Below are 27,033 nucleotides of genomic sequence, written 5' to 3'. Positions count from 1 at the left end.
CACAGGATAGGATTAGATACATGCCTCAGCAGACAGTACCACACAGAATAGGATTAGATACACGGCTCAGCAGTCAGTACCACACAGGATAGGATTAGATACACAGTTCAGCAGAAAGTACCACACAGGATAGGATTAGATACACAGCTCAGCAGTCAGTATCACAGGATAGGAAAGAGCAACACACCCTCATATCCAGTACAAGGATCCCTTCATAAACCAACACTAAACACCAATAGAGAACTATGAAGACGCTGGATCAAGAATAAAACCACAATTTTATTAGAAAATATCAAAAATACATATACATAATATAAATAGTGTAACACACTAGTAAGACTAGAATAGACATATACAGGGTCAGAACAGAAGCTCCAACCAGGTACAACCCCCTAATATATAACACATAACAGGTCCAAAAAATGCCGTAATTAACTAGCAGATCCCTCAATAGTCCTGGTACAGCAGAAGTCCCACATGACTAGAAACCCTATACCCCATAACCATATAGCAGTGCCAATATACATAAAGTAGTAACCAGAGACTGGGAACAGAGCTAGCAGCCAGAAATAATCGGTATCTATGCCGTGTGTACTAACGGCGTAGGCACAACAATCACCAGAAGGTAAGAAAACATAAGCAGCTAGAGATGATAACTACCTGTGGTCATGCTGGAACCAGGGAGGGAGGGGTCGTACCGGCTGGGCGCACCTCGACGCGCGTTTCACTGCAAAGGCAGCTTCGTCAGGAGGTAAGGTATGCTAGTAGTTGAAGCCCTTATATACAGGACATAAATGCCCAAATATCTATCACCTGCATAGCGGCGCACCGGCGCCATGTTGCGGCGTCACCAGAGGGGACCGCGCTCAGTGTGCGGATATATATAGGGATATATGTATTAGCTCCGTTGATTAATGTTTTTGTACATTATCCCCCATATTTATTCATTTATTCATTTGTTTACCATGTCTGCGTGGGGTTACAGGCCCTTTTCAGCGTATGTAGGTAGGCTATTCACCTTGGGGCTGTAGTTTTTTAGCTTGGGGAGGGTGGGTGTCCTGCTTTTAGTTTTATTCCTGTCTGTTGACAGCTTTTCTCCGTTATACCTGTGTGCGCACAGCGCGCATGCGCTGTGGTGCCCCCGTGGAGAAGTGCTCTTCGGCTGTGCTGTGTTGTCCTGGCTACGTGTGCGGTCACATGACCGGCGCACGTGACCGGATGACGCGCACACTGAGCGCGGTCCCCTCTGGTGACGCCGCAACATGGCGCCGGTGCGCCGCTATGCAGGTGATAGATATTTGGGCATTTATGTCCTGAATATAAGGGCTTCAACTACTAGCATACCTTACCTCCTGACGAAGCTGCCTTTGCAGTGAAACGCGCGTCGAGGTGCGCCCAGCCGGTACGACCCCTCCCTCCCTGGTTCCAGCATGACCACAGGTAGTTATCAACTCTAGCTGCTTATGTTTTCTTACCTTCTGGTGATTGTTGTGCCTACGCCGTTAGTACACACGGCATAGATACCGATTATTTCTGGCTGCTAGCTCTGTTCCCAGTCTCTGGTTACTACTTTATGTATATTGGCACTGCTATATGGTTATGGGGTATAGGGTTTCTAGTCATGTGGGACTTCTGCTGTACCAGGACTATTGAGGGATCTGCTAGTTAATTACGGCATTTTTTGGACCTGTTATGTGTTATATATTAGGGGGTTGTACCTGGTTGGAGCTTCTGTTCTGACCCTGTATATGTCTATTCTAGTCTTACTAGTGTGTTACACTATTTATATTATGTATATGTATTTTTGATATTTTCTAATAAAATTGTGGTTTTATTCTTGATCCAGCGTCTTCATAGTTCTCTATTGGTGTATAGTATCACAGGATAGGATTAGATACACGGCTCAGCAGTCAGTATCACACAGGATAGGATTAGATACACAGCTCAGCAGTCAGTATCACAGGATAGGATTAGATACACGGCTCAGCAGGCAGTATCACACAGGAGAGGATTAGATACACGGCTCAGCAGTCAGTATCACACAGGATAGGATTAGATACACAGCTCAGCAGTCAGTATCACACAGGATAGGATTAGATACACGGCTCAGCAGTCAGTATCACACAGGATAGGATTAGATACACAGCTCAGCAGTCAGTATCACACAGGAGAGGATTAGATACACAGCTCAGCAGTCAGTATCACACAGGAGAGGATTAGATACACAGCTCAGCAGTCAGTATCACACAGGAGAGGATTAGATACACAGCTCAGCAGTCAGTATCACACAGGAGAGGATTAGATACACAGCTCAGCAGTCAGTATCACACAGGAGAGGATTAGATACACAGCTCAGCAGGCAGTATCACACAGGATAGGATTAGATACACGGCTCAGCAGTCAGTATCACACAGGAGAGGATTAGATACACGGCTCAGCAGTCAGTATCACACAGGAGAGGATTAGATACACAGCTCAGCAGTCAGTATCACACAGGAGAGGATTAGATACACAGCTCAGCAGTCAGTATCACACAGGAGAGGATTAGATACACAGCTCAGCAGTCAGTATCACACAGGAGAGGATTAGATACACAGCTCAGCAGGCAGTATCACACAGGATAGGATTAGATACACGGCTCAGCAGTCAGTATCACAGGATAGGATTAGATACACGGCTCAGCAGTCAGTATCACAGGATAGGATTAGATACACGGCTCAGCAGGCAGTATCACACAGGAGAGGATTAGATACACAGCTCAGCAGTCAGTACCACACAGGATAGGATTAGATACACAGCTCAGCAGTCAGTATCACAGGATAGGATTAGATACACAGCTCAGCAGTCAGTACCACACAGGATAGGATTAGATACACGGCTCAGCAGGCAGTATCACACAGGAGAGGATTAGATACACAGCTCAGCAGACAGTACCACACAGGATAGGATTAGATACACAGCTCAGCAGTCAGTATCACACAGGATAGGATTAGATACACTGGGTGCAGAGGAAGATCATTGACTGCTCATCCATTAACCCCGTGTACCCCATGTGTCGAGGGCAGGTGCTGGTGGCAGATGAGGGATCGGGCAGAGCTCAGGGGACATGTCTCACCCTCCTCCAGACGCCGCAGCCATCACCATCCTGCCAGGAATTCACCGGCTCTTCCGTTACCGGAGACGATGGAGTGTCCGGTTATCAGGAGCGGCGCCTCCGTCATAGAACAAGTGGCAGGAATCCAGGTCAGAGCAGGACGAGATTACAGACTCCTCTCTGTGTAATGCCAGTGTAACACAAATCACCAGACACCTCCAGAGCTGCATTCACAATTCTGCTGCGGGCACTGAGCGGACAGACTGCAGCTTCCACAGCGACCCGCAGCTCAACATGCTCTGTACAAAGAGCAAACCGACAGGAAGATTCTGCAGCTCTGGAGGTGACTGGAGTAGAAGTTCTGCTGTAACGCCACCACCCGGAGAGAAGGAGCATCACAAACAAAACACGAATGGTTGCATTAGATTTCATTTGTTCTTGTTGCTATGGTAATTTGGTGCTTGCTCTGGGGTTGCCATGGTAGCATTCATAAACATCCTGTCACGTGACCTCTTCTGTGAGTGCAGGTCACATGATCTATCAATAAAGAATCAGTTTGTTGATGCTACCATGGCAACCCCAGAGCAACCACAATATTCCAATCCCTGCAGGAGGTTGCAGATGAGAAGCAGAAGCAAAACGTATATTGACAGTGAGGGCGATCAATGGGTTAGCAGGTGGCCAAGAGAGGTGGTGAGTTCTCCGTCAATGGAGGTCTTCAATTAGAGGCTGGACAGACACGACCTCGGAGGTCCCTTCCAACTCTAACCATCTATTGGGGGGCCATCAATGTATTTCACGCAGCCGTCACGATGTGCCGCCCAGTACCCTGACCAATACATGGATATAACCCCTCGAGAGTCTCCGCAGCTCCTCCGTATATTTCTGCACCCCAGAATTTCACACTTCCCGGGAGACGACGGCTCCTGGCGCCTGCACAGGCCGTGAGTGGAACGGGCGAGAGCGTCCACGAGTGACACCGACACAGAGAGCAGAGACCCGGCACCCCGAGGTACAACCGAAGCCGGAAACCAGAACCGAGGAGACCGAGGCCAACCAGAGCCAGAAACCAGGACCAAGGAGACCGAGGCCAACCAAAGCCAGAAACCAGAACCGAGGAGACCGAGGCCAACCAGAGCCAGAAACCAGAACCGAGGAGACCGAGGCCAACCAGAGCCAGAAACCAGACCAACCAAAGCCGGAAACCAGAACCGAAGAGACCGAGGCCAACCAGAGCCAGAATCCAGAACCGAGGAGATCCAGGCCATCCAGAGCCGGAAAACCAGAACCGAGGAGACCGAGGCCAACCAGAGCCGAGGAGACCAAGGCCAACCAGAACCGAGGAGACAGAAGCCAACCAGAACCGAGGAGACAGAGGCCAACCAGAACCGAGGAGACAGAGGCCAACCAGGAACGAGGAGACAGAGGCCAACCAGAACCGAGGAGACCAAGGCCAACCAGAACCGAGGAGACCAAGGCCAACCAGAACCGAGGAGACCAAGGTCAACCACAACCGGAAACCAGAACCGAGGAGACCTAGGCCAACCAAAGCGGGAAACCAGAACCGAGGAGACCGAGGCCAACCAGAGCCGGAAACCAGAACCGAGGAGACCGAGGCCAACCAAAGCCAGAAACCAGAAATGATGAGACCGAGGCCAACCTGAACCGGAAACCAGAAACAATGAAACGGAGGCCAACCAGAACCAGAAACCAGAACCGAGGAGACAGAGGCCAACCAGAGCTGGAAACGAGAACCAGGGAGACCGAGACCAACCAGAACCGGAAACCAGAACCGAGGAGACCGAGGCCAACCAAAGCCAGAAACTAGAACCAAGGAGACCAAGGCCAACCAGAGCCAGAAACCAGAACCGAGGAGACCAAGGCAAACCAGAGCCGGAAACCAGAACCGAGGAGACCTGGCCAACCAAAGCGGGAAACCAGAACCGAGGAGACCGAGGCAAACCAGAGCCGGAAACCAGAACCGATGAGACTGAGGCCAACCAGAGCCAGAAACCAGAAATGATGAGACCGAGGCCGACCTGAACCGGAAACCAAAAACAATGAGACGGAGGCCAACCAGAACCAGAAACCAGAACCGAGGAGACAGAGGCCAACCAGAGCCGGAAACGAGAACCAAGGAGACCGAGACCAACCAGAACCGGAAACCAGAACCGAGGCCAACCAAAGCCAGAAACTAGATCCAAGGAGACCAAAGCCAACCAGAGCCAGAAACCAGAACCGAGGAGATCGAGGCGAACCAGAGCCAGAAACCAGAACGGAGGAGCCCAAGGCCAACCAGAACCGGAAATCAGAACCGAGGAGACCAAGGCCAAACAGAGCCAGAAACCAGAACCGAGGAGACCGAGGCCAACCAGAACCGAGGAGACCGAGGCCAACCAGAACCGAGGAGACCGAGGCCAACCAGAACCGAGGAGACCGAGGCCAACCAGAACCGAGGAGACCGAGGCCAACCAGAACCGAGGAGACCGAGGCCAACCAGAACCGAGGAGACCGAGGCCAACCAGAACCGAGGAGACCAAGGCCAACCAAAACAGAGGAGACCAAGGCCAACCAGAGCCGGAAACCAGAACCGAGGAGACTTAGGCCAACCAAAGCAAGAAACCAGAACCGAGGAGACCGAGGCCAACCCGAGCCGGTAACCAGAAACGATGAGACAGAGGCCAACCTGAACCAATGAGACAGAGGCAAACCAGAACCGGAAACCAGAACCAAGGAGACCGAGGCCAACCAAAACCGGAAACCAGAACCGAGGAGACCGAGGCCAACCAGAGCCGGAAACGAGAACCGAGGAGACAGAGACCAACCAGAACCAGAAACCAGAACAGAGGCGACCGAGGCCAACCAGAGACGGAAACCAGAACAGAGGAGACTGAGGCCAACCAGAGGCGGAAACCAGAACCGAGGAGACCGAGGCCAACCAGAACAGAGGAGACCAAGGCCAACCAGAGCCGGAAACCAGAACCGAGGAGACTTAGGCCAACCAAAGCAGGAAACCAGAACCGAGGAGACCGAGGCCAACCCGAGCCGGAAACCAGAAACGATGAGACCGAGGCCAACCCGAACCAGAAACCAGAACAGAGGAGATCGAGGCCAACCAGAGACTGAAACCAGAACAGAGGAGACCGAGGCCAACCAGAGGCGGAAACCAGAACCGAGGAGACCGAGGCCAACCAGAGCCGGAAACCAGAACAGAGGAGACCGAGGCCAACCAGAACCGAGGAGACCGAGGCCAACCACAGCTGGAAACGAGAACCAAGGAGACCAAGACCAACCAGAGGCGGAAACCAGAACCGAGGAGATCGGGGCCAACCAGAGCCGGAAACCAGAACAGAGGAGACCGAGGCCAACCAGAACCGAGGAGACCGAGGCCAACCAGAGACGGAAACGAGAACCGAGGAGACCGAGGCCAACCAGAACCGAGGAGACAGAGGCCAATCAGAGCTGGAAACGAGAACCGAGGAGACAGAGGCCAATCAGAGCTGGAAACGAGAACCGAGGAGACCAAGGCCAACCAGAACCGAGGAGACCGAGGCCAACCAGAACCGAGGAGACCGAGGCCAACCAGAACCGAGGAGACCGAGGCCAACCAGAACCGAGGAGACCGAGGCCAACCAGAACCGAGGAGACCGAGGCCAACCAGAACCGAGGAGACCGAGGCCAACCAGAACCGAGGAGACCGAGGCCAACCAGAGCCGGAAACAGAACCGAGAAGACTGAGGCCAACCAGAGCCGGAAACAGAACCGAGAAGACTGAGGCCAACCAGAGCCGGAAACAGAACCGAGAAGACTGAGGCCAACCAGAGCCGGAAACCAGAATCGAGGACATGGGGCCAAAGGACCACGGCTGATTGCTTGATCCTGCGCGGCTGCGCCCCACTCGGGAGTATCACACAAGGAAGGATGAGATACTCGGCTCAGCAGGTAGTATCACACAGGGGAGGATGAGATACACGGCTCAGCAGGGAGTATCACACAGGGAAGGATGAGATTCACAGCTCATCAGGCAGTATCACACAGGATAGGATTAGATACATGGCTCAGCCGAGAGTATCACACAGGATAGGGATTAGATACACGGCTCAGCAGACAGTATCACACGATAGGATTAGATACACGGCTCAGCAGGGAGTATCACACAGGGAAGGATGAGATTCACAGCTCATCAGGCAGTATCACACAGGATAGGATTAGATACATGGCTCAGCCGAGAGTATCACACAGGATAGGATTAGATACACGGCTCAGCAGACAGTATCACACAGGATAGAATTAGATACACAGCTCAGCAGTCAGTATCACACAGGAGAGGATGAGATACACGGCTCAGCAGTCAGTATCACACAGGAGAGGATTAGATACACGGCTCAGCAGTAAGTATCACACAGGAGAGGATTAGATACACGGCTCAGCAGTAAGTATCACACAGGAGAGGATTAGATACACAGCTCAGCAGTCAGTATCACACAGGATAGGATGAGATACACGGCTCAGCAGTCAGTATCACACAGGAGAGGATTAGATACACGGCTCAGCAGTAAGTATCACACAGGAGAGGATTAGATACACGGCTCAGCAGTAAGTATCACACAGGAGAGGATTAGATACACAGCTCAGCAGTCAGTATCACACAGGATAGGATGAGATACACGGCTCAGCAGTCAGTATCACACAGGAGAGGATTAGATACACGGCTCAGCAGTAAGTATCACACAGGAGAGGATTAGATACACGGCTCAGCAGTAAGTATCACACAGGAGAGGATTAGATACACAGCTCAGCAGTCAGTATCACACAGGAGAGGATGAGATACACGGCTCAGCAGTCAGTATCACACAGGAGAGGATTAGATACACGGCTCAGCAGTAAGTATCACACAGGAGAGGATTAGATACACGGCTCAGCAGTAAGTATCACACAGGAGAGGATTAGATACACAGCTCAGCAGTCAGTATCACACAGGATAGGATGAGATACACGGCTCAGCAGTCAGTATCACACAGGAGAGGATTAGATACACGGCTCAGCAGTAAGTATCACACAGGAGAGGATTAGATACACGGCTCAGCAGTAAGTATCACACAGGAGAGGATTAGATACACAGCTCAGCAGTCAGTATCACACAGGATAGGATGAGATACACGGCTCAGCAGTCAGTATCACACAGGAGAGGATTAGATACACGGCTCAGCAGTAAGTATCACACAGGAGAGGATTAGATACACAGCTCAGCAGTCAGTATCACACAGGATAGGATGAGATACACGGCTCAGCAGTCAGTATCACACAGGAGAGGATTAGATACACGGCTCAGCAGTCAGTATCACACAGGAGAGGATTAGATACACGGCTCAGCAGTCAGTATCACACAGGAGAGGATTAGATACACGGCTCAGCAGTCAGTATCACACAGGAGAGGATTAGATACACAGCTCAGCAGTCAGTATCACACAGGAGAGGATTAGATACACGGCTCAGCAGTCAGTATCACACAGGAGAGGATGAGATACACGGCTCAGCAGTCAGTATCACACAGGAGAGGATTAGATACACGGCTCAGCAGGCAGTATCACACAGGATAGGATTAGATACACGGCTCAGCAGTCAGTATCACACAGGAGAGGATTAGATACACGGCTCAGCAGTCAGTATCACACAGGAGAGGATTAGATACACGGCTCAGCAGTCAGTATCACACAGGATAGGATTAGATACACGGCTCAGCAGTACCCTCTCCCTGGAGGTTGCATTGTAGTCAGTGTTATCACTTACTGGACACTGGGGTAGGTCGGTTCCGGGGTCAGTTGGTTCCGGGGGTCACAGTGAGCGGTCGGAGCTGGCCGGGGTCTTTCTGGCCTGGACTCTGGAGCAGTTACTGCTGGAATGAGCAGCTGGATACACAGACGAGGAGGAGGAGGAGGAGGAGGAGGAGGGCGCGGTGAGCAGCTTACACATCAGGTGTAGTCCTGCAGGAGGATGAAGGGTTAAATCCAGAGCAGGGAAGGTAACCTGTGACACAGCACTACTACCCTCATCATCACCCCTGCACAGTGTCCGCCTCCTCACTATACTGAGGAGCGCTCTTCATTTAGGAGAAACCCGCAGAGTTGCAGATTTGCGCCCCAGTCCTGTAGAGGGGGCGCCATCACGGTTCTCAGACCCCCAGGACATTTCTGTCACAATCTGATCACTTTTCCAAAGTTACTAAGTATTTCAGCGATTGCAAGTTCCAAAAATATTGTCTGACGCTTCGTACAGTTTCCCGGCAGAATTGTGGCGAGAACGTGTTGATGTCTCAGGGTCACAGTGTGGGGGAAAGTTTAATTTCACAATCTCAATGATGAGAGGCGGCGTGACGTCCCTGCGACCACTTGTGCCTTCTACGAGCACTTATGTCAAGTTCTCACAGGGAGAATAAGGGAACGCTGCGACGGTGTGACCACACTCGTATGACGGTAACAGAGTGGTCCGCGGGGGCGGCTCAGACCAGCCCCCTCCATCCGCAGAGATCACACACATGATCCGCCCGATACTCCTTGCTTGTTACAAAGGTGATTTCATCCTCGGCCCTTGAGGACTGAAAATATTCTGAATTCCTCTGTGGACAAGAGACAAACTGCTGTGACCCGAGGGCTGAGCGGAAGCCGAGATCCAGGTGCCCCCACGACGGCGCCGGCATCAAAGTAACTGGCACGTTCCAGGCACGGGGGATGGCGACGAAGAGAACCGGACAGAGGCCATGTGCGAGCGACACGGCGCAAAATGCATAAAGCAGAGATCACAGGACAGAAACAGTGGGTGCGGAAAGTATTCAGACCCCTTTACATTCTTCACCTTTTGTTTCATTGCAGCCATTTGGTAAATTCAATAAAGTTCTTTTTTTCTCATTAACCCCTTCATGACCCAGCCTATTTTGACCTTAAAGACCTTGCCGTTTTTTGCAATTCTGACCAGTGTCCCTTTATGAGGTAATAACTCAGGAACGCTTCAACGGATCCTAGCGGTTCTGAGATTGTTTTTTCGTGACATATTGGGCTTCATGTTAGTGGTAAATTTAGGTCAATAAATTCTGCGTTTATTTGTGATAAAAACGGAAATTTGGCGAAAATTTTGAAAATTTCGCAATTTTCACATTTTGAATTTTTATTCTGTTAAACCAGAGAGTTATGTGACACAAAATAGTTAATAAATAACATTTCCCACATGTCTGCTTTACATCAGCACAATTTTGTAAACAACATTTTTTTTTGCTAGGAAGTTATAAGAGTTAAAATTTGACCAGCGATTTCTCATTTTTACAACGAAATTTACAAAACCATTTTTTTTAGGGACCACCTCACATTTGAAGTCAGTTTGAGGGGTCTATATGGATGAAAATACCCAAAGTGACACCATTCTAAAAACTGCACCCCTCAAGGTGCTCAAAACCACATTCAAGAAGTTTTTTAACCCTTCAGGTGCTTCACAGCAGCAGAAGCAACATGGAAGGAAAAAATGAACATTTAACTTTTTAGTCACAAAAATTATCTTTTAGCAACATTTTTTTTATTTTCCCAATGGTACAAGGAGAAACTGAACCACGAAAGTTGTTGTCCAATTTGTCCTGAGTACGCTGATACCTCATATGTGGGGGTAAACCACTGTTTGGGCGCACGGCAGGGCTTGGAAGGGAAGGAGCGCCATTTGACTTTTTGAATGAAAAATTGGCTCCACTCTTTAGCGGACACCATGTCACGTTTGGAGAGCCCCCGTGTGCCTAAAAATTGGAGCTCCCCCACACGTGACCCCATTTTGGAAACTAGACGTCCCAAGGAACTTATCTAGATGCATAGTGAGAACTTTGAACCCCCGGGGGCTTCACAAATTGATCCGTAAAAATGAAAAAGTACTTTTTTTTCACAAAAAAATTCTTTTAGCCTCAATTTTTTTCATTTTCACATGGGCAACAGGATAAAATGGATCCTAAAATTTGTTGGGCAATTTCTCATGAGTACACCGATACCTCACATGTGGGGGTAAACCACTGTTTGGGCACATGGTAAGGTTCGGAAGGGAAGGAGCGCCATTTGACTTTTTGAATGAAAAATTATCTCCATCGTTAGCGGACACCATGTCGTGTTTGGAGAGCCCCCGTGTGCCTAAACATTGGAGCTCCCCCACAAATGACCCCATTTTGGAAACTAGACCCCCCAAGGAACTTATCTAGATGCATATTGAGCACTTTAAACCCTCAGGTGCTTCACAAATTGATCTGTAAAAATGAAAAAGTACTTTTTTTTTCACAAAAAAATTCTTTTCACCTCAGTTTTTCATTTTCACATGGGCAATAGGATAAAATGAATCCTAAAATTTGTTGGGCAATTTCTCCCGAGTACGCCGATACCTCATATGTGGGGGTAAACCACTGTTTGGGCACACGGCAGGGCTCGGAAGGGAAGGCGCGCCATTTGACTTTTTGAATGGAAAATTAGCTCCAATTGTTAGCGGACACCATGTCGCGTTTAGAGAGCCCCTGTGTGCCTATGCATTGGAGCTCCCCCACAAGTGACCCCATTTTGGAAACTAGACCCCCCAAGGAACTTATCTAGATGCATATTGAGCACTTTAAACCCCCAGGTGCTTCACAGAAGTTTATAATGCAGAGCCATGAAAATAAAAAATAATTTTTCTTTCCTCAAAAATGATTTTTAGCCTGGAATTTCCTATTTTGCCAAGGGTAATAGGAGAAATTGGACCGCAAATGTTGTTGTCCAGTTTGTCCTGAGTACGCTGATACCCCATATGTGGGGGTAAACCACTGTTTGGGCGCACGGCAGGGCTCGGAAGGGAAGGCACGCCAATTGGCTTTTTAAATGGAAAATTAGCTCCAATCATTAGCGGACACCATGTCACGTTTGGAGAGCCCCTGTGTGCCTAAACATTGGAGATCCCCCACATATGACCCCATTTTGGAAACTAGACCCCCAAAGGAACTAATCTAGATGTGTGGTGAGGACTTTGAACTTCCAAGTGCTTCACAGAAGTTTATAACGCAGAGCCATTAAAATAAAATAAAAATTTTATTTTCTCTAAAATGATTTTTTAGCCTGCAATTTATTATTTTCCCAAGGGTAACAGGAGAAATTTGACCCCAAAAGTTGTTGTACAGTTTCTCCTGAGTACGCTGATACCCCATATGTGGGGGTAAACCACAGTTTGGGCACATGTCGGGGCTCGGAAGTCAAGTAGTGACGTTTTGAAATGCAGACTTTGATGGAATGCTCTGCGGGCGTTACGTTGCGTTTGCAGAGCCCCTGATGTGGCTAAACAGTAGAAACCCCCCACAAGTGACCCCATTTTAGAAACTAGACCCCGAAAGGAACTTATCTAGATGTGAGGTGAGCACTTTGAACCCCCAAGTGCTTCACAGAAGTTTATAACACAGAGCAGTGAAAATAATAAATACGTTTTCTTTCCTCAAAAATAATTTTTTAGCCCAGAATTTTTTATTTTCCCAAGGGTTACAGGAGAAATTGGACCCCAAAAGTTGTTTTCCAGTTTCTCCTGAGTACGCTGATACCCCATATGTGGGGGTAAACCACTGTTTGGGCACACGTCGGGGCTCAGAAGGGAAGTAGTGACTTTTGAAATGCAGACTTTGATGGAATGGTCTGCGGGCGTCACGTTGCGTTTGCAGAGCCCCTGGTGTGCCTAAACAGTAGAAACCCCCCACAAGTGACCCCATTTTGGAAACTAGACCCCCCAAGGAACTTATCTAGATATGTGGTGAGCACTTTGAACCCCCAAGTGCTTCACAGACGTTTACAACACAGAGCCGTGAAAATAAAAAATCATTTTTCTTTCCTCAAAAATGATGTTTTAGCAAGCAATTTTTTATTTTCTCAAGGGTAACAGGAGAAATTGGACCCCAGTAATTGTTGTCCAGTTTCTCCTGAGTACGCTGATACCCCATATGTGGGGGTAAACCACTGTTTGGGCACATGTCGGGGCTCGGAAGTCAAGTAGTGACGTTTTGAAATGCAGACTTTGATGGAATGGTCTGCGGGCGTCACGTTGCGTTTGCAGAGCCCCTGGTGTGCCTAAACAGTAGAAACCCCCCACAAGTGACCCCATTTTGGAAACTAGACCCCCCAAGGAACTTATCTAGATATGTGGTGAGCACTTTGAACCCCCAAGTGCTTCACAGACGTTTACAACGCAGAGCCGTGAAAATAAAAAATCATTTTACTTTCCTCAAAAATGATGTTTTAGCAAGCAATTTTTTATTTTCTCAAGGGTAACAGGAGAAATTGGACCCCAGTAATTGTTGCCCAGTTTGTCCTGAGTACACTGATACCCCATATGTGGGGGTAAACCACTGTTTGGGCACACGTCGGGGCTCGGAAGGGAAGGAGCACCATTTGACTTTTTGAATAAAAGATTGGCTGGAATCAATGGTGGCGCCATGTTGCGTTTGGAGACCCCCTGATGTGCCTAAACAGTGGAAACCCCTCAATTCTAACGCCAACACACCCCTAACCCTTATCCCAACTGTAGCCGTAACCCTAACCACAACCCTAACCGCAACACACCCCTAACCACAACCCTAACCCCAACACACCCCTAACCCTAACCACAACCCTAATTCCAACCCAACCCTAACCCTAAGGCTATGTACCCACGTTGCGGATTCGTGTGAGATTTTTCCGCACCATTTTTGAAAAATCCGCGGGTAAAAGGCACTGCGTTTTACCTGCGGATTTACTGCGGATTTCACCTGCGGATTCCTATTGAGGAATAGGTGTAAAACGCTGCGGAATCCGCACAAAGAATTGACATGCTGCGGAAAATACAACGCAGCGTTTCCGTGCGGTATTTTCCGCACCATGGGCACAGCGGATTTGGTTTTCCATAGGTTTACATGGTACTGTAAACCTGATGGAACACTGCTGCGGATCCGCAGCGGCCAATCCGCTGCGGATCCGCAGCCAAATCCGCACCGTGTGCACATAGCCTAATTCTAAAGGTATGTGCACACGCTTCGGAAAACGCTGCGGATCCGCAGCAGTTTCCCATGAGTTTACATTTCAATGTAAACCTATGGGAAACAAAAATCGCTGTACACATGCTGCGGAAAAACTGCACGGAAACGCAGCGGTTTACATTCCGCAGCATGTCACTTCTTTCTGCGGATTCCACAGTGGTTTTACAACTGCTCCAATAGAAAATCGCAGTTGTAAAACCGCAGTGAAATGCGCAGAAAAACCGCGGTAAATCTGCCATAAATCCGCAGCGGTTTAGCACTGCGGATTTATCAAATCCGCTGCGGAAAAATCCGCAGAGGACCAGAATACGTGTGCACATACCGAAACCCTAACCCTAACCCTACCCCTAGCCCTAACCCTACCCCTACCCCTAACTCCAACCTTAGTGAAAAAAAAAAAAATTCTTTATTTTATTATTGTCCCTATCTATGGGGGACAAATGGGGGGGGTCATTTACTGTTTTTTTATTTTGACCACTGTGATAGATTATATCACAGTGATCAAAATTCACATTGGAACGAATCTGCCGGCCGGCAGATTCGGCGGGCCCACTGCGCATGCGCCCGCCATTTTGGAACATGGCGGCGCTCGGGGAAGAAGACTGACGGACCCCGCCAGGATCGGTAAGTATAAGGGGGGGAGATCAGGGCACAGGGGGGGGAGATCAGGGCACGGGGGGGCGTCGGAGCACGGGGGGGAGGGATCGGAGCATGGGGGAGAGTGATCGGTGTGCGGGCGGGTGGATCGGTGTGCAGGGGGGGTGGATCGGTGTGCAGGGGGGGTGGTTCGGAGCACGGGGGGGGATCGGAGTGCGGGGGGGTTTGATTGGAGCACGGGGGGGGTGTGATTGGAGCACGGGGGGAGCGGACAGGAGGACGGGGGAGCGGAGCACAGGACGGAGGGGAGCGGGCCACAGATCGGGGGGCTGGAGGGCGATCGGAGGGGTGGGGTGGGGGCACATTAGTATTTCCAGCCATGGCCGATGATATTGCAGCATCGGCCATGGCTGGATTGTAATATTTCACCATTTTTTTAGGTGAAATATTACAAATCGCTCTGATTGGCAGTTTCACTTTCAACAGCCAATCAGAGCGATCGTAGCCACGGGGGGGTGAAGCCACCCCCCCTGGGCTAAACTACCACTCCCCCTGTCCCTGCAGATCGGGTGAAATGGGAGTTAACCCTTTCACCCGATCTGCAGGGACGCGATCTTTCTGTGACACAGCATATGCGTCACAGGTCGGATTGGCACCGACTTTCATGACGCATACGCTGTGTCACAGGTCGGGAAGGGGTTAATGTCCACTCTGCCCCCATCCTGACTGAAAAAACAGAAATGTAGAAATTTTTGCAAATTTATTAAAAACGTAAACCTGAACTATCCCATGGTCATAAGTCTTCAGACCCTTTGCTCAGTATTGGGTAGAAGCCCCTTTTGAGCTCGTACAGCCATGAGTCTTCTTGGGAATGATACAAGTTTTTCCCCCTGGATTTGGGGATCCTCGGCCATTCCTCCTTGCAGATCCTCTCCAGTTCCGTCAGGTTGGATGGTGAACGTTGGTGGACGCCATTTTCAGGTGTCTCCAGAGATGCTCCATTGGGTTTAGGTCAGGGCTCTGGCTGGGCCGGTCAGGAATGGTCACAGAGTTGTTCTGAAGCCGCTCCTTTGTTATTTTAGCTGTGTGCTTAGGGTCATTGTCTTGTTGGAAGGTGAGCCTTTGGCCAAGTCTGAGGTCCTGAGCACTCTGGAAGAGGTTTTCATCCAGGATATCTCTGTACTTGGCCGCATTCATGTTTCCTTCAATGACAACCAGTCGTCCTGTCCCTGCAGCTGAAAAACACCCCATAGCATGATGCTGCCTCCACCATGTTTCACTGTGGGGATTGTATTGGGCAGGTGATGAGCAGTGCCTGGTTTTCTCCACACATACCGCTTAGAATTATCACCAAAGAGGTCATTCTTCGTCTCATCAGACCAGAGAGTCTTATTTCTCATAGTCTGGGAGTCCTTCATGTGTTTTTTAGCAAACTATGCGGCTTCCATATGTCTTGCACTGAGGAGAGGCTTCCGTTGGGTCGCTCTGCCATAAAGGCCTGACTGGTGGAGGCTGCAGAGATAGGGGATTTTGTGGAACTTTCTCCCATCTCCCTACTGCATCTCTTGAGCTCAGCCACAGTGATCTTGGGGTTCTTCTTTACCTCTCATCACGGCTCTTCTCCCACAATTGCTCAGTTTGGCTGGACGGCCGGGTCTAGGAAGACTTCCGGTGGTCCCAAACTTCTTCCATTTGAGGATTATGGAGGACACTGTGCTCTTAGGAACCTTGACTACTGCAGAAATTCTGCTGTAACCTTGGCCAGATCTGTGCCTTGCCACAATTCTACAGGTCCTTCTCAAAAAATTAGCATATAGTGTTAAATTTCATTATTTACCATAATGTAATGATTACAATTAAACTTTCATATATTATAGATTCATTATCCACCAACTGAAATTTGTCAGGTCTTTTATTGTTTTAATACTGATGATTTTGGCATACAACTCCTGATAACCCAAAAAACCTGTCTCAATAAATTAGCATATTTCACCCATCCAATCAAATAAAAGTGTGTTTTAATAACAAACAAAAAAAACCATCAAATAATAATGTTCAGTTATGCACTCAATACTTGGTCGGGAATCCTTTGGCAGAAATGACTGCTTCAATGCGGCGTGGCATGGAGGCAATCAGCCTGTGACACTGCTGAGATGTTATGGAGGCCCAGGATGCTTCAATAGCGGCCTTAAGCTCATCCAGATTGTTGGGTCTTGCGTCTCTCAACTTTCTCTTCACAATATCCCACAGATTCTCTATGGGGTTCAGGTCAGGAGAGTTGGCAGGCCAATTGAGCACAGTAATACCATGGTCAGTAAACCATTTACCAGTGGTTTTGGCACTGTGAGCAGGTGCCAGGTCGTGCTGAAAAATGAAATCTTCATCTCCATAAAGCATTTCAGCCGATGGAAGCATGAAGTGCTCCAAAATCTCCTGATAGCTAGCTGCATTGACCCTGCCCTTGATGAAACACAGTGGACCAACACCAGCAGCTGACATGGCACCCCACACCATCACTGACTGTGGGTACTTGACACTGGACTTCAGGCATTTTGGCATTTCCTTCTCCCCAGTCTTCCTCCAGACTCTGGCACCTTGATTTCCGAATGACATGCAAAATTTGCTTTCATCAGAAAAAAGTACTTGGGACCACTTAGCAACAGTCCAGTGCTGCTTCTCTGTAGCTCAAAAGTGGCTTTACCTGGGGAATGCGGCACCTGTAGCCCATTTCCTGCACACGCCTGTGCACGGTGGCTCTGGATGTTTCCACACCAGACTCAGTCCACTGCTTCCTCAGGTTCCCCAAGGTCTGGAATCGGTCCTTCTCCACAATCTTCCTCAGGGTCCGGTCTCCTCTTCTCGTTGTACAGCGTTTTCTGCCACATTGTTTCCTTCCAACAGACTTACCATTGAGGTGCCTTGATACAGCACTCTGGGAACAGCCTATTTGTTGAGAAATTTCTTTCTGGGTCTTACCCTCTTGCTTGAGGGTGTCAATGATGGCCTTCTTGACATCTGTCAGGTCGCTAGTCTTACCCATGATGGGGGTTTTGAGTAATGAACCAGGCAGGGAGTTTATAAAAGCCTCAGGTATCTTTTGCATGTGTTTAAAGTTAATTAGTTGATTCAGAAGATTAGGGTAATAGGTCGTTTAGAGAACCTTTTCTTGATATGCTAATTTATTGAGACAGGTTTTTTGGGTTATCAGGAGTTGTATGCCAAAATCATCAGTATTAAAACAATAAAAGACCTGACAAATTTCAGTTGGTGGATAATGAATCTATAATATATGAAAGTTTAATTGTAATCATTACATTATGGTAACTAATGAAATTTAACACTATATGCTAATTTTTTGAGAAGGACCTGTATCTCTGAGCTCCTCGGCCAGTGCCTTTGACCTCATGATTCTCCTTTGGTCTGACATGCACCGTGAGCGGTGAGGTCTTATATAGACAGGTGTGCGCCGCTCCAAATCAAGTCCTATCAGTTTAATTACACACAGCGAGACTCCAATGAAGGAGTAGAACCATCTCAGGGAGGATCACAAGGAAATGGACATGTGACTTACATATGAAAGTCTTAAGGTACCTTCAGACTGACTTGTATTGTTTAAGATTATTGTACTTGTTTTTATTATGTATACCCCTCCTCACATGTAAAGTGCCATGGAATAAATAGTGCGAAGAACAATAAATAATAATAATAATAATAACTTTACAATGAGAACGACAACGATCCGTGACGTTGCAGCGTCCTGGATAGCGATCTCGTTGTGTTTGACACGCAGCAGCGATCAGGATCCCGCTGTGACATCACTGGTCGTAGCTGAAAGTCCAGCACTTTATTTAGTCACCAGGTCGGCATGATTTGTCATGTTTGACAGCAAAAGCAACGATGCCAGCAATGTTTTACATGGAGCGAACAACCAGCGAGAACGATAAGTGAGTCGCCGTTACGTCACTGGATCGCTCCTGCATCGTTCTGGAGTTGCTGTGTTTGACATCTCTACAGCGACCTAACAGCGACGCTGCAGCGATCTAGTTTAGGTCGGATCGTTGTCTATATCGCTGGAGTGTCGCTAAATGTGACGGTACCTTTAGCAAAGGGCCATTTAATATGCAAATTGCCTCTTCAGGGAAAAAAAGGACTTAAACTCTATAGCGCCACCTGTTGGAAGTAGCGATCCTACAAGTCACAATCAACCCTTTAACGAGTTTTGCAATATGACTTAGGATAAAATTCAAATCAGTATCTCAATTCGCAGACACGGTGTTTCGGGCTGTTGGCCCTCATCAGTGCGAGGCATGAGAACTAATTTGGCTAGGTGAGAGGCTCTGGATTGGGGTCTAAGGGGTATCGCTTCTCCTTATGGAGAGTGACATTCCAGTTCTGGCTTGTCATGGTAAGGAGGCTTATTCGCCGTGCAATGCTCCTTTGGGGAATTTAATATGCAAATTGCCTCTTCAGAGAACTAGAGGACTTTACCTCTATAGCGCCACCTGTTGGAAGTAGCGATCCTGTTTTTCTTTTTTTAATTTGCAAAAATTTCTACATTTCTGCTTTTTTCAGTCAAGATGAGGTGCAGAGTGAACATTAATGGGGAAAAAATGAACTTTTTTGAATTTACAAAATGGCTGCAATGAAACAAAGAGTGAAAAATTTAAATGGGCCTGAATACTTTCCGTACCCACTGTATATGTGAAAGATAACAGCATTGTTCAAAACAAATGAGAAGAAAGGCTGAAACCATCTCCTACAGGAGAATACCCACGGAGGACCCCTCTCTTTCCAGAGGTTTGCAATATTGATCTTAATGAAGGTATCCACAAGGAATACCACAGGGTTGACCATACCCAACCCTCCTAGTCTCCTCGTACGGTAAGTAACCTCCCTCTTGACCAGGTTCAGTCTATTCCCCCATAACAGTTGGAAGAACAAACTGTAGACCCGAGTCCAGAGACATTCCGGCAAGATGCACACACTGCCCAGATAAATCAGTAAAGGGAGCAGGTAAGTTTTGATCAGGTTTACCCTTTCCCTTAGGGTCAGAGACCAACCCTTCCATTGGTTCACCTTCTGAGTGGCGATCTCTAGCCTGCTGTCCCAAGTTTGCTTGGGGTAATCCCCCTGGGCAAATTCAATGCCAAGGACTTTTGCAGAGACTTTGGGTCCTGGAAGGGTGTCCGGGAGATCAAAACCAGGATCTCCTCCTCCCAGCCAGAGACTCTCACACTTATCCCGGTTGATCTTGGACCCGGATGCCTCCGAGTAGCGATCTACCTCTGACATCAGCCACCCTGCCTCCTCATGAGAGGAAACAAACACAGTGACATCATCGGCATACGCCACCACCCTCAGTGTGGCTTCCGGTGCTGCCTGGTCCATCCCGATCCCGGCCAACTGTCCACGCTCCACCCTCCAAAGAAGAGGGTCAATCACAAACACGTACAGCAGCGGGCTCAAGGGACAACCCTGGCAAACACCGGACCCAACCTCAAAAGAGCTGCCAATCCAACCATTCACAAGCGGGAAACTCTCTGCCCCACTGTACAAGGTCTTAAGCCAATCAACAAACCCCCCGGGCAGGCCATATCTCAGAAGGACGGACCAGAGGTACTCATGATTAACCCGATCAAACGCTTTTGCCTGGTCCAGTGACAGCATGTACCCCTTCCAGTGACCAGCCCTACCCTGCTCCACTGCCTCTCGGACACTGAGCACAGCACTAAATGTGCTGCGGCCTGGAACAGAGCAATGCTGGGCCTTCGAAAGGAGTCGGGGGGAAAATTTCACCAGCCGTTTAAACAGCACCTTTGCCAGAACCTTCCTGTCTGCATTGAGAAGCGCTATGGGACGCCAATTCTCAATGGAAGATGGGTCCTTACCCTTTGACAAGATGATCAGAGCAGACCTCCTCATTGACTTCGGCAGAGTGCCCGAGGAAAGACACTCATTGAATACCTCAGTCAAGAGGGGAACCAAAGCGTCCTTAAAGGTCTTATAGAATTCAGATGTTAAGCCATCAGGACCAGGCGATTTTTTGGGGGCAAGCCCTTCAATCGCAACTTAACATTTCTTCTTCCCTGATAATTTCCTTCAAAACGTCAAGAGAGGGGTCTACCCCTGGTTCAGGGACAGCTTCAGCCCAAAAAGCAGACATCTCATCCCAATCAAGATCCCTCTTCCCCAAGAGGTGCGAGTAGAAGGATCTGACAACCTCCAGGATCCCTGATCTGGATCGCCTCAGGGACCCCGTAGTGTTGACCAGTCATGTAACCACTTTGCTATTCACTGACATCTTGCAGTTTCTGTAAGGGTCGGGCGAGCGGTACTTCCCGTAATCCCTCTCAAAAACCAAAGATGCGTGTCTATCGTACTGACACCTCAAAAGCAAAGATTTCACTCTGGAGATCTCCTCGCGGCTACCTCCAGTTGAGACAAGATGCTCGAGTTTCCTCCTCAGACCCTGATACAGGCGGTACCTGCTCAGACTCCTGAGGCTCGAGAGCTGGCGGAAGAATCTCGCCACCCTTTCCTTGAACATCTTCCACCACTCTGACTTACTACTACAAAGATCCAGTAATGGTACCTGGCTCTGAAGAAAATCCTCAAAGGACTGTCTTATCTCCGCTTCTTCCAAGAGAGATGAATTGAGCCTCCAAAAGCCTCTTCCCATCCGGAGGGTCTCTGTAACATTCAGAGAAAACAAAATTAAACAGTGGTCGGAGAACTCCACCTCAACAGCAGACACTGCTGAAGAGACAGCTTCCTCCTTTAAATAAAACCTATCTATTCTGGACCTACAGTTACCTCTATGATAGGTGAACCCCTCGTGGCCTGGGGTGTGCCGAATGTGGACATCCACCAGGCGAGCCTCACTAGCTATACTATTAAGGGCGACGCTATCATAAGTCAGCTTGTCTCTGGAACCTCCTCTATCTCGGGGCCTCGTGACAGCATTGAAGTCCCCTCCAAAGACAACCTGCCGACTTGTAAAAAGGTAGGGCTTGATCCTCATAAAGAGACACTTCCAGTCCCACTTAAATTGGGGACCATAAATGTTGATGAGCCGGAGCTCTTGTCCCTTCATGAGGACATCTAATATCAGGCACCTCCCCATTTCTAACTCAATAACCCGTCGGCATTCCACCGCTGCGGTAAAAAGGACCGCCACTCCGCTATACGGCTCGGCCGCAAGAGACCAATAGGAGGGCCCGAGTCTCCACTCCCTCTTAGCTTTAAACACATCTGCCATGTTTGGCAGCCTGGTCTCTTGCAAAAAGAAAATGTCAGCTTCAACCCGGCTGAGAAAATCAAAGGCCGCAAATCTAGCTGTATTTGACTTTATGCTGGCAACATTAATGGACGCCAGCGTCAACGGAGTGGGTACCGCCATCATTGGTGATTGAGTTAGATGGCTTTCTTTTTCCCACTCCCCTTATCCTCTGCCTCAGAGGAGGAATCCTTCCCTCTCTTTAATGACAATGAAGTATCCATTCCCACGTGTTTTTTATTTTTTTGGTCCTCGTCTCCGGACTCTGGGCCAGTCCCTCCCTCCAAGGATATTACATTCCCAGAAGGAGGAGACTCGGCGTCCCCTGTGAGCCCCGCCGAAGCCAGAACCTCACCTTCCTCCTCAGAGGAAGAGATGTTTTCAAGGGCTTGGAACCGGTTAGAAAGACCAACCAGAGGGGAGTCGGTTTTTCCTTCCTTAGGTACCTTGGTCAGAGCGGGAGAAGATGTTTTATCTCCCTTCTTTCTCTTCTTTTTGGTGCCGAGCTTACGCTTGTCCTCTAGCCACTGCCTATTATCCTCATCCATACTTTCATAATGGGAGGACTGAGGCAGTGGCACTTTCGTCCCTGTGGATCCTCCTGACCTCCTCATCATCCCTCGGGGCCTCAGCAGCAAGACTGGCATCCAGGACAGAGGCTGCCCCAGTAGCACAAGGCTCACCCAGCTCCCTATCCTGTCTGCGCTTGTCTAGACGCCTTAGCTGGGCAAGCGTCTTTTTATTGCTTTTCTTCCTTGGCCCCTCCGCTCCCCCACCCCTGCTAGTCCCTTCCCCAGCAGAATCAGCCTCATGGCTTTCTCCCACTGGGGTCATGACTGCATTAGCGAAGGAGCGAGGACAACGGCTGAATGGGTGACCTAAGTCACCACACAAGTGACACCTAATCTCCACACAAGATGCAGCAAGATGGCCGATATCCCCACACAGTGCACACTTCTGCACAGTGCAGTTTGCGCTGAAGTGTGTGGGGTCGCCGCACTTGTGACAGAGCTTCGGTTGCCCCTGGTAGCAGACCAGGATACGATCCCTACCCAGGAAGGCAGATGATGGTATGTGGGCAACCGTACCACCTGAACGCTTAAGTTTTACCATAAACGTCCAGGCCCCTGACCAGATACCAAACTCGTCACGGTTTTTCTTTGGCATTTCTACCACCTCTCCATACCGGCCAAGCCACGTCATGATGTCATAACAAGAAAGTGACTCGTTACAAGTCATCACGGTCACTTTCTTGACTTGGTTTTGGCGAGACACCGCCTGAACGGCAAAGTCTCGCCAGCCGGGCTCATTTTTTGCCAACTCATAGTTCGACCAGAAGAGCTCCAGCCCCTCTGGCCGAACAAAGCTGACATCAAAATCAGGTGTGGAATAGGGATGTATCAAGGCGTAGATGTCAATCGCACTGAAGCCCATCCTCAGCAGGAGCTCCACAACTTTAGACCTTGGAGGACACGCATCATTGCCCCTCCACTGAAAACGGACCACACACTACCCGGCCCGGCTGTTGGGAGGGACCACACTGTATCCCCCCCTCTTTGCTCTCGGAAGGCCCCGAGGCCATGCCTCTCTATCCAGGATAGATCAACCTCTCGACCCTCTACCATTAGTGATCTTTCCCCCTTCTTTAGAGCCTCCAGGAGACGCCGTTGCAACATGCCGTCCCCAGAGACGATGAGGATGCCCTATTTCCCCCGGACGTGACAGCGGCATAACTCCTGACAGGCGCTGCCACCACCGGGGGGGCAACCGGACCAGTGACCACATCCACACCAACAGCATCACCATTACCCACCTCCATAACCCCCTCACCCTCTACCAAACCAGCAACCACACCACTAGACAAAGAGTTTTCCTCATCCATACCCACCACCACATTCACTCCTGCTGGACCAGTGACAACAGGGGGTGACATTTTAACCTCCGCATCATCAGGCACAAGGGGCTGATTCTCCTCCACAGAACTGGAGGTGACCTCACCCCTGATCTTACATGTGCCCTCCGCATCATCAGATGATATTTTCCGCTGCTTTACTGTTACCAGGCGCCGCTGATCTTTCGCCACTGTGGGGCGCCGCTGATCCTTTAAGTCAGCATCTTGTTGACCAGCAGGGCCAACACAGAACAGGACTTTGGGAGGAGGATCGGAACTCCCAGCCCCAGCAACCCTCTCACACTGCCGCCGCTCCTCAACTAAGTGATCAGCGGCAACAGCATTCAAGGGCACCGAGGCTACCGGAGCTGCCCCCGACACTGGGCCGGTCCCCCCTCCCACTGAGGAGCGCACCACAGCATCGTGGCCTGATCATTTGCCCGCCGCCGGGCCGCCTTCACTGTCCAGCCTCTCGGCTGATGCACCTGCTGCTACGTCCCCGCTAGTACAAGCAGAGACGGAGCTCTGCGCCTCATTACCGTGCTCTGTAATCTCCCCGCACCTTTGCACCGGATCCACAGCAGAACCCGGGCTGAGCTGGGCAACGGGGCTTATACAGCGAGCTGACCCTGCAGCCGACTCAGGGGGTACAGGGAGGGGGGCATATACATAGCTTACCGCTTCCTGCAGCTTAGGTTTGATCTTCTTTACCTTTTTCTTCTGGCCCCCAGGTGCCTCCTCTGGTAAATCATCACCAAGATGGAAGTTCTGAAGGCACACTGGGGACTCCAGGAGCTTGATCTCCGCCATTAGCGCCCCTCCCTGGCCGATGTCACTGTCCTCCCCAGAGCCAGCAGAACTGCGATGAGATATCATTGTCGCCTGTCCAGCAGGGAGCTCGCTGCACGTGGCCTCTGAGTGACTAAGAGGGCTGCCAGGTGGAGCTTTCTGCTGGTCATCCTCCTCCTCATCATCATCATCATCCACCTGGCTCTCAGGCTGCAGCCCCATCTGCCTTTGCTCTCTGTTATCAGCCATTTCCCTGAATCGATCTTCATTAATAAGCTTTTCCTTAAACGGTCCACTTTTTTCTCTTATGAAAGCTTTTCTGACTTCAAGCTCATTGATGTCCACTTTCAGTCTCCTTACCTCCGCCTGGAGCTGATTCTTCCTCGGTTTGGAGGAACTTGCAGCTTTGTTGCTTGTGCAGCGCAGCTCCTCCCGGAGTCTCATCAGTCTCTTGCTAGCATCTTCATACTCACGGAGGTGGCTCATGACCCGGGAGGCATAGGTGGACACAGACTCCTGGGGACCCTGCAGCGCCCAACCCTCCTCGGTGAGGTCGGCCTCACCTCCGTGAGCACTCAGCTTTCCTCCAGAAGGGCCGCCATCTTGCATACTAGCAGGCTTCTCCTCCATGGAAGCCTTGCGGCTTATCTGGGTCTCCGCAGACCTGGGGGGAGTAGGAGCCACATTGCTGCGACTCCTGGTGGAGTGTCTCACCCCCGAATCCTCTGATGTACAGGCTGGTTGCTGGTTCCTTCTGCCCCCCGCCAGCCTGGTCCAGGAAGCAGAAGCCTGGGACTTGGCTCCCTCACTCATCCCAGGAAACACACTCCCTCCCTGGGTAAGAGAGAGAGCAGGTCCCCGGGTGGAGAGGTGGTGGTTCTCTGGAGCTCAGGAGCACACAGCAGGTTCAGCAGCGACCGCACCCACAATTAGCACAATGAGCAGCAGCTGAGCAGAGCTGCACTCACTATTCTGCTGGTGCAGTCACTGTGTACATACATTACATTACTGATCCTGAGTTACATCCTGTATTATACCCCAGAGCTGCACTCACTCTTCTGCTGGTGCAGTCACTGTGTACATACATTACATTACTGATCCTGAGTTACCTCCTGTATTATACTCCAGAGCTGCACTCACTATTCTGCTGGTGCAGTCACAGTGTACATACATTACATTACTGATCCTGAGTTACCTCCTGTATTATACTCCAGAGCTGCACTCACTATTCTGCTGGTGCAGTCACTGTGTACATACATTACTGATCCTGAGTTACATCCTGTACTATACTCCAGAGCCGCACTCACTATTCTGCTGGTGCAGTCACTGTGTACATACATTACATTACTGATCCTGAGTTACCTCCTGCATTATACTCCAGAGCTGCACTCACTATTCTGCTGGTGCAGTCAATGTGTACATACATTACATTACTGATCCTGAGTTACCTCCTGTATTATACTCCAGAGCTGCACTCACTATTCTGCTGGTGCAGTCACAGTGTACATACATTACATTACTGATCCTGAGTTACCTCCTGTATTATACTCCAGAGCTGCACTCACTATTCTGCTGGTGCAGTCACTGTGTACATACATTACTGATCCTGAGTTACATCCTGTACTATACTCCAGAGCCGCACTCACTATTCTGCTGGTGCAGTCACTGTGTACATACATTACATTACTGATCCTGAGTTACCTCCTGCATTATACTCCAGAGCTGCACTCACTATTCTGCTGGTGCAGTCACTGTGTACATACATTACATTACTGACCCTGAGTTACCTCCTGTATTATACTCCAGAGCTGCACTCACTATTCTGCTGGTGCAGTCACTGTGTACATACATTACATTACTGACCCTGAGTTACCTCCTGTATTATACCCCAGAGCTGCGCTCACTATTCTGCTGGTGCAGTCACTGTGTACATACATTACATTACTGATCCTGAGTTACCTCCTGTATTATACCCCAGAGCTGCACTCACTATTCTGCTGGTGCAGTCACTGTGTACATACATTACATTACTGATCCTGAGTTACATCCTGTACTATACTCCAGAGCCGCACTCACTATTCTGCTGGTGCAGTCACTGTGTACATACATTACATTACTGATCCTGAGTTACCTCCTGTATTATACTCCAGAGCTGCACTCACTATTCTGCTGGTGCAGTCAATGTGTACATACATTACATTACTGATCCTGCGTTACCTCCTGTATTATACCCCAGAGCGGTGCAGTCACTGTGTACATACATTACATTACTGACCCTGAGTTACCTCCTGTATTATACTCCAGAGCTGCACTCACTATTCTGTTGGTGCAGTCACTGTGAACAT

At 49.4% G+C, this 27,033-nt stretch overlaps 2 protein-coding genes across 3 annotated transcripts in view; one reads left to right on the top strand and one right to left on the bottom strand.

Annotated features, from left to right (window-relative positions):
• Positions 1-9,078, bottom strand: part of VWA2 (von Willebrand factor A domain containing 2) — a 64,187-nt gene extending 55,109 nt beyond the window's left edge. Inside the window, exon 1 of one of the 2 annotated variants that reach the window (XM_069754357.1) lies at positions 8,885-9,078. Coding sequence is in view for 1 of the 2 variants with exons in the window: in XM_069754355.1 (XP_069610456.1) it covers positions 3,116-3,144 (29 nt within the window). In the remaining variant the exon portion in view is untranslated. Of the gene's footprint in view, positions 1-3,115; positions 3,400-8,884 lie in introns of those variants that run through there. The other variant, XM_069754355.1, reaches the window with a different exon arrangement.
• Positions 4,776-6,869, top strand: LOC138666888 (serine/arginine repetitive matrix protein 1-like). Its single transcript, XM_069755067.1, has 3 exons — positions 4,776-4,910; positions 5,175-5,750; positions 5,829-6,869. The coding sequence occupies exons 1-3, from the start codon at positions 4,776-4,778 to the stop codon at positions 6,867-6,869; spliced, it is 1,752 nt and encodes a 583-aa protein (XP_069611168.1).
• Positions 9,079-27,033: the final 17,955 nt, after the last annotated feature.

Source organism: Ranitomeya imitator, chromosome 2, assembly GCF_032444005.1.
Source record: "Ranitomeya imitator isolate aRanImi1 chromosome 2, aRanImi1.pri, whole genome shotgun sequence".
In the NCBI taxonomy this organism is placed as follows: Eukaryota; Metazoa; Chordata; class Amphibia; order Anura; family Dendrobatidae; genus Ranitomeya; species Ranitomeya imitator.
Note: the sequence above shows the minus strand (reverse complement) of the source record. Positions and strands in the feature narration are given on the sequence as shown.

What these genes read in the sequence shown, in the direction of transcription:
- LOC138666888 (XM_069755067.1), top strand. Translation starts at nt 4,776, where the DNA reads ATGAAACGGAGGCCAACCAGAACCAGAAACCAGAACCGAGGAGACAGA. An exon ending in GGAGACCGAGGCCAACCAAA is followed by an intron (nt 4,911 to 5,174) that starts GCCAGAAACTAG and finishes GAGGCCAACCAG; the next exon opens with AACCAGAAACCAGAACCGAG. An exon ending in ACCGAGGCCAACCCGAGCCG is followed by an intron (nt 5,751 to 5,828) that starts GTAACCAGAAAC and finishes ACCAGAACCAAG; the next exon opens with GAGACCGAGGCCAACCAAAA.